The sequence below is a fragment of the Gordionus sp. m RMFG-2023 genome, chromosome 1 (assembly GCF_954871325.1).
Source record: "Gordionus sp. m RMFG-2023 chromosome 1, tfGorSpeb1-WG-v2, whole genome shotgun sequence".
Classification (NCBI taxonomy): Eukaryota; Metazoa; Nematomorpha; class Gordioida; order Chordodea; family Parachordodidae; genus Gordionus; species Gordionus sp. m RMFG-2023.
The window spans coordinates 14,664,198-14,679,346 of record NC_088775.1 but is presented as its reverse complement, the minus strand read 5'-3'; the positions used below and the strand labels follow the sequence as shown (position 1 = coordinate 14,679,346).

General features: G+C 27.7%; 1 protein-coding gene across 3 annotated transcripts in view; it reads right to left on the bottom strand.

Moving 5' to 3' along the window:
• Positions 1-571: 571 nt before the first annotated feature.
• The window catches only part of LOC135922984 (uncharacterized), a 29,313-nt gene continuing 14,735 nt past the window's right edge, over positions 572-15,149 (bottom strand). The window contains exon 7 of one of the 3 annotated variants that reach the window (XM_065457555.1): positions 572-3,180. In XM_065457555.1, the coding sequence (XP_065313627.1) occupies positions 748-3,180 (2,433 nt within the window). In that variant the 3' untranslated portion in view covers positions 572-747. The remainder of the gene's footprint in view (positions 3,181-15,149) is intronic. The other 2 variants (XM_065457557.1, XM_065457556.1) reach the window with 2 other exon arrangements.

The following is a 15,149-nucleotide window of genomic DNA, read 5'->3' as shown; positions in this document are numbered from 1 at the left end:
ATCTATTAATATCGTTTTTTTTATAATTATACATTCCAAATAAATTGTTCCTTGAAATCCTTTTTAGGTTTCTAAAAAAGTAAAGTTTAAGATTTAAATTTAATCGTCGATAAATTAAATCCTGTCAGAATCCAAAAAAATTTTCTTTGATGATGTTAAATCTTTGGAACACTGCCTTTGTGTTAAGTTGTGCCACCAATGTATTGTTAGATAATTTTAAAGATGTGTTTAAGATGTTTTATTATTGTTTACTTTGAAAGCTAAATTTATTAATCAAGGTTTATTTCTCAAGTTCTTCGGCCTCTCATGCACTCAGCAAATGCATTACAAATACAAAAAAACGAATAGATTTTTAAATCTTATTTAAATAATTTATATTTTAAAGTATCGAACTATAGTACCTTTAATATGAATTGCACTGACCCTAATTTGAACTAGGTTTAAATGACAAAACCAGGTTTGTAATCGGTTTAACAAAAAAGCAGAGGTTGTTACTTATCGTAGGTTTGGTTAACAAACTTACTAAAATGGAAAATAATATTTATCAATTTTTGTTGTTATTAAACACAATATCTTTATGAAATTCTTTTTTTGATCCAAAAAAAATATATTACAATTTATAATTCAAACTAAAAAAATACAAATAGGATGTGTGAAAATTTGAATAAGAAATAACATTTTTATATGGCTTTGATAAATGTATGTAAATAAGAGATCTTTATTTATTTTAAGGAGATTTCTTAAAATTCAGATAGTTAAATATTTTTGTGTTATATAGCCCGCTATTTCGCGTGCACCAGATTTCTCGTATATAATTCTCAAATTATAAGCGATCTCTTTTGTCATATCGACGCACCCGTTATCATAATCACCTGTGGATAGTTTGATAGGACCACATTTCAAAGCCCTTTCATAGTATACCATAGCCAGGGAAGTCAAATCTATTTGATGAAAGGAGCGAGCAATGTTATAATAAGATTCCTGACATGGTCCACGATAGTGTAAGTAAATTGAAAAACAGATAAAAGCGTAAGTCAGGGGTAACATGATTAAAGGAACGTTGGTGGCTACAGGGAAAAATTTATTGGCGTTGGGTGCGGTTAAAGCGTTGAGTAGTTTTTTCAAACCCGAACTCTCGATTATATTGTCACGTATATAATAAGGTTGGTGGCAAGATATATTTAATAGCGTAGTTCCCAACATTAGAAAAATCAATGGTCTGGCGTGCTCATTACCTTTTAAAAGTATATGCGAGTTCGTTTCGTCCAAGATCATGGATAATACGTTCTTTAACTCTGATAAGGCGATTCCATAGCAACCAGTAGCCAAGTTGAGACAAGCGTATGCTAACGAATAAATAAAATATACGCGCTTTCCACTTTTGAGATTATTTTGGTAATCATTCGTTTCCAATAATCTAAGCCGCTTCAATATAAACATAATTATCGGTTTATGCGCTTTGGCCATGTGAGCTAAATTTTTTTTCTCATTGATCGTATATAAATTGCTGTATTTATTTGTAGAAAAGTAACTACTAAATTTATTAACGTATTTAGGCCTTAAAGTGTACATCAAGATATTCATGAACGTTGCGTGAATATCCAATATTTGATCATTTATTAAGCATTGATCTACGTTCGGGGATAAATTATAATAGAATATCTTGTTGGAATTAGGATCCATCTCCATTAAAATGAGTACCGATTTAATAATGTCTATGGCGTAATGCCATCTTCTAGATCTGATTGTTAGTAATAGAAGATTTAGACGGATATTTTTACGATAATTACGACCGCTGAACGCGTTAATATTGGCTGATGCGCAAATAAACAAAAAGAAAATATTATCAATCGCGTGGTCGCTATGGTCGGCTAATAGTTCTTTCACCAAAAGACCGAATAATTGATTCATCTTAATGCCTACTTTGGTTCCGAATCTTATATTGAGAATTTCTTGCGCTCCCATCTCTTTGACCTCATCATCGAGAGACATTACCGTGGAATCGTGATTGATTTGAGGCATACGAGCCGGTACTACTAATTTTTTCCGCTCCTTGACTTTACCGAGCTTAATTTCTGCGAAATGCATGGTTTCCAAAACAATATTTCTTCGGGACATAGAAGTCGAAGAAATCTTGAGGCTATCAGAGGCCATAGAAAAAAAAGTTGAAATACCGAGGCTTAAAAATCGGTCGCGATTGGGAGCAGAAAAAGATGATGTAGGGTACTTGAGGCACTCGTGTAAACAATCATTAAATAATTCTTGGTCTTGCATGAGATTCGAAAAAAGTTCCAACGTTATATTATCAGATGGGAAAGGAGGGCATTCCTCAAAATCTTCGTTTTTATAGGAAGTCATGCCAAGATTTTTGTCATCATAATTTCCCTTTGATGTAGAGTAGACGTTCATTAAATTCGATTTTATGGCGCTGATGTTAGGATAAATGTTTTTATTTTGCACCTTTAAAAGTTCTGCTTCTAGAGTTTTTAATTTAAAACGGGTGATTTGATGTTCTGGGGCTAAACTGACCACTTTTTTCATGGCATAATAAGCCTTTTCAGTTTCGTTAAAGGATTCCAGCGTTTCGGAATAGGAGAGCCATATTCCGGGTACGCTGCTATAAATAGTCGGATTTTCGATGTAGTCATAATCTATTTCAAACTCATCTGATTGAGGTTGATCATCCTTAGGGGTTTTGTCGAAATCCTGCTTAATCCCTAATAACCGGTGATAAAGTACTAAAGCTTTTTCGAGGAACTTTTTATTTCTATCTAAGTTTGAATCGCAGCATGTTTCACAATTTTTACCAGCCCCTTCTTCGAAACTCATCTTATAGGCTTCGATTAAATCGATGTATAGATCACCAAAGAGATTGGGATCCAATTCAATCAGCGATCTTTCCGAATGGTTTGTTATATTATCGTAATAGGGAGTCCTAAAATGGTGATATTTTTCGGCATGCAAATATGGAGAGGCGAATTTTTGTAAATTTATTATACTAATGGCTAATTCGTTTTGAAAATCTATGGGGAAATTATCGGGAATGATAACATCGTTAATCCCGCCATCATTTTTATCCGTGTGTTGGTTACCATTTGATAAGAGCGAAGCTGATATTAAATCGATACCACAAAAATTCCCCAAAATGTCTAAAACATTTATGAATCGTTTGGTGTTGACCTGGACGAAATTTTAAATAAAATAGACATAAAGGGTGTGATATTATTAATTATTTCTCAATTGTTTATTAAATAGCAGGTTTTATAATATACTTACGCTGGGGTTTGGTCTAAAAAGTCGACTAAACTAGCTCTGAGCATAAACCCTGAAGGCGCTCTCCGAAATAGAAATCTGGAAAGATTCACCCAATTTAAAAAAATTTTTTCAATTATAAAAATAAATTTCTCCCAAAATTTTTAAAAATCTAGTATACATTTCAAATTTATAATGAGTCTAATATAATTGTATAATCGTTCTATATTTAGTCGTTTTAGCTACTATTTTAACAGATTAAAAAATAGATACCCGAGTAGAGAATCATTGCCTCACGCTGCATTCTTAGTTAGCTCGGTGCGAACCGATGCAGAGTAGAGGCGGGTTTTTGGATCATAAGCCTGCCCAAATGTTTTAAAAAAATTTAATCCCCCCAGCCCATAGTTAAAAAAAATATATATCCGCCCGCCAGCCCGCCCATTATTCTAAAATTTTTTACCCGCCCACTCATTATTTATAAAAAATTTATAACCCAAGCCCGCGCTATTATCATATTTAATTATGGCCATTCTTTCAATTTTTTAAGCATCTAATAAAAAAAAAATTTCAGCATTACACCTCTATAAAAAGTTTTTAGGAAATTACTATATTAAACATAAAAAAATATTCAATTTATATTATGGATAATTTAGTTGCAAATAAAATATTTATGAAAATAATATAAATATAAAATTGATATTATATATAATTAATAATGCAAAAATAATAATGAATCGACATTTTCTGAATTCAAGCACGTTTTTCTTTGTTTTAAAAAATTTCCAGCAATAATAAATCCTCATCAGAAGAAGCACTAGTTGCAGGAATTGCCAATATTTTTGCTAGTCATGATAGCTTTGGCAAATCTCTTTTTTGTCGTTTCCATCAAAGTAGTTTTATAAATATAAAAAAAGATTTATTTATTTTACGAAAAATGTTTTTATGATACCAAAAAAGGACATTTTAATTATATCCAAAAAAATTCATAGGAACAATTTTTTATAAATATTTACTTAAATGATTTTAAAATTTTTTAACCTGCCCGCCCATTGTTTAAATTTCTTAACCCTCCCACCCACCCAGTTATAATTTTTTTGGGCACAAACCCCGCTCAATGCAGTCCTCTTATGAAGTCAGTCTATTCATTTGATTCTTTGAAAATATAGCTCAATTAGCTTAACTTGCATCACAATGGTTAGCAGATTTAACGCGGGGCACGCCAGTATTATCATAGTTATATCTTTTGTCCTAGTTGGACTAAATTAATTAGGAATTTAGTCAACGAATTTCGTATTAATATTATTAAGCGTTTAGTAACTAATTTTCGTTAAACAAATTTTGGGATCTTATGTTTTTCGTAAACTATGTTAAATGAATACTTTTGAGTTTATCGATGTCAAAGCTCAAAATTTATCATGAACCAAAAAATTGCTTATATGTATGATATGCTCAAAATATAATTTAATAGGTTAAAATTATTTTCTTTAATAAAATGTAATTTAAGGATATACCACATATATTCTAATGATAAATACCAAAACCTGCAAGTCCAGCTCGGGTATATGGGCCCGTATCACGTCAATACCGCGAAACTTTTACCGCGAAATGTATTATCGCGAATGCATTATCGCGAATGTCGATTACCGCGAAAAGATATTATATATCGCGAATGCATCATAGCGAATATATTAGCGCGAATGCATTATAGCTAATGCATTACCGCGAAAATATTATAGCGAATGCATTACAGCGAATGTAATACCGCGAATGCATTATCGCGAATGCATCATAGCGAATGTATTATCGCGAATGTATCATAGCGATTGCATTATCGCGAATGCATCATAGCGAATGCAATATCGCGAATGCATTACAACCAACATTATCACAATGCAATAGTGATTTATATTTGACAAAATTATATTTAACCCATTTCCCAAAAAACCAGCTTAATTGTCTATATTTATTTAAAGTAGCGTTTTAAAATTATTTACCTCTAAAACACGTCGTTATTTATGAAATTCGTATTTTATTTAAAAATATGTGGAATTTGGTATACTCAATTTTTTTAACGATTAGATTAAGTCGTTTTTTACAAAAGACCCTATTAATAAATATTTTATATTTTAAGATTGATTCTAGTAAAAGTTAATTTTCGCCCCAACAAGCCCCAAACCCCAGGCTTGTAGATTATATTGGTTTATTAAGTCTCCTATAGGATAATTGTTATTATCAATAATACACCATTTGTATATAAATAATTTATAAAAAATTTCAAAATGTGATATTTTATTTTAAAAAATGTTTAAGTTTTAATGAATTTTTTAATTTTTTTCTAATTCTTTTGATTATCAACCACCAGAAAAGGTGAAAGTTAAAGGGGAAAAAAATAGAATTTAAAGCTATAATAGTAGCCAATGAATACTTATTATATCATTATAATTAATTCGACCTAATTCTACTAGCCCCTAGTTACTGATATGATTTACCCTTTCCAGCGCTAAAAAAATATGTTGATAATTTTTAAAATTTTTTAAATAAGATTAGATGAAGGGGAACATTGGATTGAGACCTCTATCTTATTAAATCTTTTGTAATCGTCATTAATTTTATAGCTTTAAAACATAAAATCTTATCTTTTTTAAATTTAAACATTGTTAAATTTAAAAATAATAAATGCCAACTCCTGTTTCAAATATAAATCTTAAAATGATAAAAAATATATTTATAATCTTAAAAACATTTTGTCTGGTTCATAAATAATTTTACGCCATTTTAAAATTATTTTTAAATATATTTTGCCTATAAAAATAAAAAATTTATTTTTTATATCAAATTTATGTCTAATTTTAATTATGATTAATGATAATATAGATATATATATATTTTTAAGGAAAAACAAATTACTAAAATAACTATATTCACATATATACAAATGAGAGGTTTTCTTAATAATAAAATGACCATATAATAATTATTAAAATGACCACATAAAAATATATTAAAATAATAATTATTCAAATGACCACATAAGAATATATAAAAAAATAAATATTCAAGTGATCACATAAAAAATATTTTAAAAAATAAATAAATAAAAAAAAGATCAAAAATTTCCCCGTGATTCAGGTAGTTACCCCTTTATCAACGCCAAAAAAATTATATTATTAATATTTAGCTATTTTTTACAGTACTGACAAAATTGAATTTAACATATTTCAATGTCATAATTAGTAATAAAATAAATAATATAAATGTCGTAAATTAATATACCTATGTTCTTCGGCTGCATTTTTTAGCTCTGATTATTTAAAGCCCTGCCCTAAATTTTCAAATTTCGTTATTTTGAATATTTTCTCTGTATTTTATAAATTGTTTTATACGGAATTTAAGATAAGTAAATAATATTAAAGCATAATTAAAATGTTTTTCACAACGGCATAAAAATATGGATTTGTGGCCTTCTGTCTCTCTTAAAGTTGAAATTGTTTTAAACTGTATCATGAATAATAAACCAATTTGCACAGTGAGATAGAAATAATTAAATAGACAGAATATGAAATTAAAAAATCTTCTTTTCCCATTTCAGAAAGTCTCATAATCATTATGTTTAAAAATATTTATTGTAGGCATTCCCTTTCAGGCAGAATAATATGATTTGAAAATAACTTACAAAATATTAAATTTGAACTAAATTTACATATCATCTCTATTGAAACCACCAAAATATATAATTAAATATATTTTTTATCATTTTAAGATTTATATTTGAAACAGGAGTTGGCATTTATTATTTTTAAATTTAACAATGTTTAAATTTAAAAAAGATAAGATTTTATGTTTTAAAGCTATAAAATTAATAATTTTGACAAAAGATTTAATAAGATAGAGGTCTCAATCCAATGTTCCCCTTCATCTAATCTTATTTAAAAATTTTTTTGCCAGATATGGCTTGGGGGAGGGTTGTATTACAACCACTTATTTTTTTAAAAATATTTATGAAAAATTTTAAACCATTTACTATAATAAAAAGAAAAAATTATCAACATATTTTTTTAGCGCTGGAAAGGGTAAATCATATCAGTAACTAGGGGCTAGTAGAATTAGGTCGAATTAATTATAATGATATAATAAGTATTCATTGGCTACTATTATAGCTTTAAATTCTATTTTTTTCCCCTTTAACTTTCACCTTTTCTGGTGGTTGATAATCAAAAGAATTAGAAAAAAATTAAAAAATTCATTAAAACTTAAACATTTTTTAAAATAAAATATCACATTTTGAAATTTTTTATGAATTATTTATATACAAATGGTGTATTATTGATAATAACAATTATCCTATAGGAGACTTAATAAACCAATGTAATCTACAAACCTGGGGTTTGGGGCTTGTTGGGGCAAAAATTAACCTTTACTAGAATCAATCTTAAAATATAAAATATTTATTAATGTATAACTTAAGTTAAGTGTTTGTTGGGCTATCCCATGGTATTTAATAAATTCAATTATAAATTGTCAACCTTATGATGATATTGACAAAAACGACTAGTAGCCCTATTCCTACTATTGGAAGAAAGTTGATAATGAGATCAAAAATTTTGATTATTTACCGGGCGGCTAAAAAACGTCGTGTTTTGAAATCTTATTAACTCCGAAACGTGTCATTCGTTTTTTATGAAATCTCCTGTCTTAATATTCTCAAAATATATAATTTTATAAAGTGGTTTTTAGAAAATTAAGATAAAAAAAATGTAGTCGTACATATATATTTTTAAAGATTTACTTTAATTCATAAACTATAACATAAAAACATAATATTTTAAATTTTATAAAGTGGCTTTTAGAAAATTAAGATAAAAAAAATGTAGTCGTACATATATATATTTAAAGATTACCTTTAATTCATAAACTATAACATAAAAACAAAATATTTTAAATTTTATAAAGTGGCTTTTAGAAAATTAAGATAAAAAATTGTAGTCGGACATATATATTTTTAAAGATTTCTTCAAATTCATAAACTATAACATAAAATATTTTGGCATTATTAAACAAATCTCATTATTAAATACCACTAACAATATAAACATACGATAATTTTCTAAATTATGTATTTTATCAAAGATCTGATAATGATAAAATTTTGACATGAGAAGAAAAATTGGAATCAAGTTTAATTCCTGAATTCTCTAGGAAAAAGTGGAATATTAATTCAGTTCACCAAGCTAACCCCATGGTTATCATATAACTCATCAAGCTCCTTTTGTTTTTCAACTAAAATTTTATCAAGCAAAACCATAGATTCGTAATACGAATTCCACTAGAATTTATCAGATACCTACCCAATTTCTTGATGTTACCTGCCATAATGGTAGACATTTTTTGTTTATTCCACAAGGTAAGACACTTTTGGAAAGAACTTTGTGATATTATTTTATGTTATCAGCTAAAGTTAAAAAATTTCTGATGCCCATAATTAGGGGAGACCGGTGTTATAATGAACCCAGGGTTATAGTGCGAGTGGCTTTATTTTCTAGAGTATTAAATAATTTTTTACCAAAACTATATACTTATATATTGCATATGCGGCTATAATTTTTATTTCTATCGGACCGCTTGAAGAATTTTTATAATGCTTTATATCATTCGTACCTTCAAAAGTAACTTTTTACACTTTTACTATTTTTCAAAAATAAAGATTAATATACAATTTTACCACACAAAAATCATCTTATATAAAAGAAAAAATCCTATTTTATAGAATAACAATTTACCCGAACAAAATTGATAATATGAATACTTCAAAATATGATCTTAATCAAAGTGGTGCTACTGGGGCTATTTTTATGGGGTTAGGTCGAACCTTTTTTTTTTTGCTATTTTTTAAAAATTTGACATGCAAAAAAAGCCAAGGAGAGACCAACTAAAAGAAAAAAAATCGAAAAATGTTATTATATGATAAATAATTGTTTGGTATACAAATAAATTATATCAAGCATAACAATCAAGACTGCTTTCAATGTCCGTTATTAGTTACTACATGGCTTTGCAATTTTATTGTTTTTTTATTTGCAAAGATTGTGAATGTTTTAAATGATTTTATATAACACTTTTATGTTTTAAATCATTAAATTTATCCTAATAAAAAAATATATAACTTTTATATATGGAAAATTAAGAAGAGTTTATAATAGCCTCGACCAAGGGCTTGTTCGTCCCCGGGTAGGGTTCACTCGTTTACCAAAAAAAATTCCAGGAAAAATGATATTTTGAAAGAATTATTAGAGATGTATTTTTGAAATTTAAACATATCATAAAACTAATAGAGCTGAACAAAATGAGATATTTTATATTAAAAATGATAAAGTACTTATAATTTGCCTTTAGGGTTCGCCATAACCCCGTTCTCCCCTACAAGTTTTCAATAAATTAAAAAGAAAAAACTTGATGTTTAATATTTAAAATGATTAGATGAAAAAGAGAAATCTATTTTTTTACTTAGAATCTTTTTTATATATTTTGAGTCAAAAAAAAGAAAAGCCTTAGCCTTAATTTCAATAAAAAAATGTTTTTAGAGCCAATCCCCATTTTAACTTAATTTTCAGATTTAACTAAGTCAGTCGAAAAGTCGATAAATATAAAATTGTAACTTTCATGAAACTCCATTCGCGATATGATAATGCATTCGCTATAATGCATTCGCTATAATGCATTCGCCATAATGCATTCGCGATAATTCATTCGCTATAATGTATTCGCTATAATGCATTCGCTATAATGGATTCGCTATAATGCATTCGCTATAATGCATTCGCGATAATTCATTCGCTATAATGTATTCGCTATAAAACATTCGCGATAACATTTTCGCGGTATTACATTCGCGCTAATACATTCGCTATAATATTTTCGCTGTATTATATTCGCTATAATGCATTTGCGGCAATGCATTCGCTATATTATATTCGCGATAATGCATTCGCGATAATACATTTCGCGCTAAAATTTTCGCGGTATTGACATGTAACCATATGGGCCAAGTCGTAAAAAATTTTCAAAAATAAATACGGGGCCTAAAAACTTTTTCCTATAAACCCGGGGCCAAATATTTTATATTACAAATCTGGGCCGAGTAGTGCAATTGATATTTCTGTAGGTCTTTGGTAAATACAAAGGTAAATTTATCCACTTACAATAATATAACCCAATCAACAAATTTTAAATATCAGTTTTCTAAGAAAAATAAGTTAGTCATCAATATTTTAAATGACACTACAAATGGGGATGATACCTCTCCAACAAACTAATTCAAAAACAACAAGCGAAGATATCAAACGAGATAAAATTAAATATCCGGAAGTCCAGATTATTCTTTTAGTAAATTATGTAGAACTATATTTCTTTAAAAAGATCATTTTATGAAGACTCAGGCAAATGTATGCAGCTTTCCAAATTCTTAAGCAAACTTCCAAAGCTATGCTTGTTTTTTTTGCCTGATTTATCATATTGCATTTGCCTAAATTAAATGTTTTTCCAAATATTAAATATAATTTGAAATGCTTTAACAGTTTATTTATCAAGAAAGAAAATAAAAGATAAAATTTAATATTTCATTAAAAACACAATGAATTCATCAAATTTCAATCCGAAATTCGTTTACGATGCAAGGACGAATGAATTAAATAGTCACAAAATTCGTAACCAATTTAGCCTAGTTATGATATAAATAAGTTATGTATTTAGTTTGGTTTAGTATTGTTAAGAAGCCTGACGGATGGATTTTGAAACACGGCCCGATTAAGATTTTAGCCAAAATAATATTATATAAGCTCCGAGATTTGGCAAATAAAGATCCAAACCTTTCTGCCATCTAAGCCTCAATTACATAATATTATAAAAAATATATAAAGTAAATTAAAAAAATTTTTTAAAAAAAGCGTTTACCAAAAAATATTTTCAATTCATTTCCCATTTGGTTAATAAAAACCATTATTTTGATAATTACACACAATTATAGACTAGACACAAGATCCCTAAATTTTAAGGTATATATATGTTGGCAGAAATATATATTTTTTAAAAGAATTGAGCGAGTCTTCTTATATTTCTAATTTAAATGTTTGTGGTGAGGGCAGGCCTGAGTAATAAATCGGTCAATCTAGGTTAGATAAATTACTTTTAACACTTGAGTGGTATTGTGGTGGAAAGGAGGAGAGTGGTATTGTGGTGGAAAAGAGGAGAGTGGTATTGTGGTGGAAAAGAGGAGAGTTATTGAGGGGAAGGGGGCCAATGGCTCATCACATACAACCTAAACTAGATTCATTCATTAAGATGTGTATCAATACAAATCTGGTTATGCCATTTTGGTTTCTCATAATGTTAAATTATTTATTTTATATTAAATTATACGAAAATTTAATCTATAAAAATCAAATATTTCTCATTCATTTATAAATATTCTTATATGTAGGGCTAGACTGATCCATCACCGCGTTAATCCTATATTTCTATAAAGCCGATAACTGATATTTATTGATTTTTATTTACAATTTATATTTGAACCAATGTCATTAAAAGCCTAGATTAAGATCTTAACCATGATTTTTATTTACAATTTATATTTGAACCAATGTCATTCGAAAATAAGCCAATACCAAACCTTTCTGTCATTGTGAACAAAATCTCGTCATCACTACGATTAAGAAGCAACTGAAAGCATTTTTTGTGATATTAATGTTTTAAGCTAAATTATATAAAATTGGCAACAGTGAGAAATAGAATATATTAAGGAATATTATATCAGTTTTGATTAATATTTAGTGCCTGACTAGTAGTTATTAATTCCTTAGTCAGTTTTACGAACCTCAAAAAAAACCAAGATATAAAAAATTATAACCAACATTTTGGAGATACTGATCATGAATGCTTATTAGTAGGGGAGACCGGGGTTATAAAGCAATGAGAAATGATGTTATTTATATATTAATAAATTGTATCTTTGGATAATCTCAACCCATAAATAAACTTCGTTTTGTTTTGAAACATTTAGAAAATTCTTAAATTATTTTTTCTGATTCTGATGATGTGTCAACATATAAAGGAAAGTGTTGAGAACGAACTAAAAAAGATTCATCGGTCAAAAAACAAATAGTAATCAAGAAATTTTGACGTTTTAGATTAGGAAAATTTATTTCCTTTTTTAAAATTTTTATGGACCCAACAAATTCGTATTCCAGTGAAAGGTTATTTTGTATAGCCAATTGGTAATTAAGGGAATAACGAACACAATTAAAATATAAAACATTCTCCTTTTTAAATAAAAATTTTAATTGTTAAATGGTAATTATTTTGTTCATTAAAAAAAAATAAAAAAAGCAGGATTTAATGGAAAAAAGGAGTAGAAATAAGTAACATTAAAGTTTTGAGAAATTTAAAAAAGTAATTAAATACAACGTGAATTTTTCGGGCGTAAATAAAATATTGTAATTCGTCAGCGGGCGGGTGGAGTTAAAAATAATTTCGCAGCGGGCGTAAAAAAGTGTGAATTTTTTTTACTAGTGAAAGTAAAAAATTAATCCCGCGCTAATTAAAATATTACTAACAAAATAAAAGTGATATTAAAAGTTTATGAAAAAAATTATAACACATTTATTCATAACAAATGAATTAAGTTATCGAATAGATTTAGTTTAGGGCTTCTAGCCTATCTATAAGAATTCTAGAGCCATTTAAGCTAACTAATGACCCCTGGGTTTATAGGGAAATGGGTAGGTGAGAAATTTGTAAAGGTTTTTCAGATCATAATTAGCAAAATATTTTAGGGGGGTTTTCTGTCCGTGAAATTTACTTATTAGAAAACTATTATATTTTTACCGATTATATTTGTTATTGCCGGGATAGTTTTGAAAGAAAAGAAAGTTAACATTTCAGGTTTGGTTTGGATATATTTATTAATATATTTTATATCTTTATAGTTCATATTAATAATAAATTGTGTAAATAAAATAGTATGATGATTCAACATCAAAAAAATATTCAAAATAATGAAGATAAAATAGTATTAACTTCAGATGCGTAACCAAAAGGAAGGGGGGATTTTCACCCCCTCCCCTCCATCGCAAATTTCCTTGTTTTCGTGAATCATTTCTATTAAGCTGGCTGGTAATCTCCACTTTTTGTAGAAATTGGCTCAATATATGGAAATATTGATGTAAGCATCATTCCATATCCTACGACAATTTCTAGAAATTTAATAGATGCTGAAGGTATACGCAATAAATTATTTCTGAAATTAAACGCATATATGTAAAAGGGTTGATGTGCTGATACCAAATCTATGAAAGTATGGTTAAATTATTTATAATTTTTAGATTCGATAGTATTTTAACTTTTTTATAATATTTTTTACAAATTAAATAAAATGCAACTTAATATATATCTTGATTAGATTATGGCCTTCAAATCAGGGATGTGAACCCGGACCCTCCTGGACCCTCGTATTTTGGCTGAACCCTGACCCGGACCCTTTTAAAAAGTAGAGGGTCCAAGGGTTCAGGGTGATAAAAATTTTTAACTTAAATTTTTTTTTTTAAATTAATGTAAAAATATAATTTTTAAAAAATAATATAAAATTTTTATAATTTTATTAATTTTTAAAAAATAATATAAAATTTTTATTATTTTATTAATTTTTAAAAAATTATGTAAAATTTTTATAATTTTTAAAAAATAATGTAAAATTTTTATAATTTTATTAATTTTTTCGTGGAATCTCCCTAAAAAATAGTCACTTTAAAACTATAATTGATAAAGTAAGGGATGTTGTAAAATATTTAAGAACTCCCACAATTGTTAGAATATTAAAATCCATGAAAAGGTAAATGGCAATTTTAGATTGCACAACACGTTGGTCCTCTATATGTATGATGCTAGAGCGATTATTAAGTTTGAAAGATTTCTGTAATGATTTTATCATAGGAGCATGTGAAATCATTTTGTCAGAAGATGATTGGAATCAAGTAAAAGAGCTTACTAGTGAGCTGGTTCCTTTAAAAATAACAACATTAAGAGTGCAAGCAGAACAATTATGTTTATCGGATTTTTATGGCATATGGTTAAGATGTCGATTAGAGTTAGGGAGATTAACAAGTTCTTTTTCAAATGAAGTATTAGAAAATAAGAGAGCAACAATATTTACAAAATAGTGTTGTATATGCTTCTATATATTTAGACCCGCGATATCAGGTTTTATTAAGTAGTGAGCAAAAACAAATGGCTATAGACCATCTTAAAGATTTATGGCATACCCAAAACTCTAATATTTACAATACATTGGTGGTTACAACAATATCTACTGGTTGTAGCGATAACAATTATAATGATAACGATATTGATGATCTGAAAATTTTACTATTAGATAGAGAAAAAAAAATTAAATTATCATCTGATAGAAAGGAGCAAAAAATATCTATTGTATCTTTAATAGAAAAGTTCTCGGAAGTTATGAGAATAAATAGAGATGCAAACATTTTAAAATTCTGGGAGAAAAATTCTTCAATATATCCAGAATTATATACCTTTTCTAGAATCGTCATGGCTGTACCGGCGACACAAGTACAATAATTTATGTATTATAAAAATGACTATTTATTTTAGGTAAGTGTAGAACGTGGATTTTCATCGTTGACTAATTTACGTGGAAATCTGAAGGATGATATTTTAGAAGATATCATGATTGTGCGATTGAATAAAATAAATATAAATTATCTCATTTCGAATTATAAATGTGTATATATTGAAGTATAATAAAAAATGAATGGAAAAAAGTCTTATTTTTATATTTCCTCTGAACCCCAACCCTGGACCCGGGTCCTTTTTAAATTTATTACCGGACC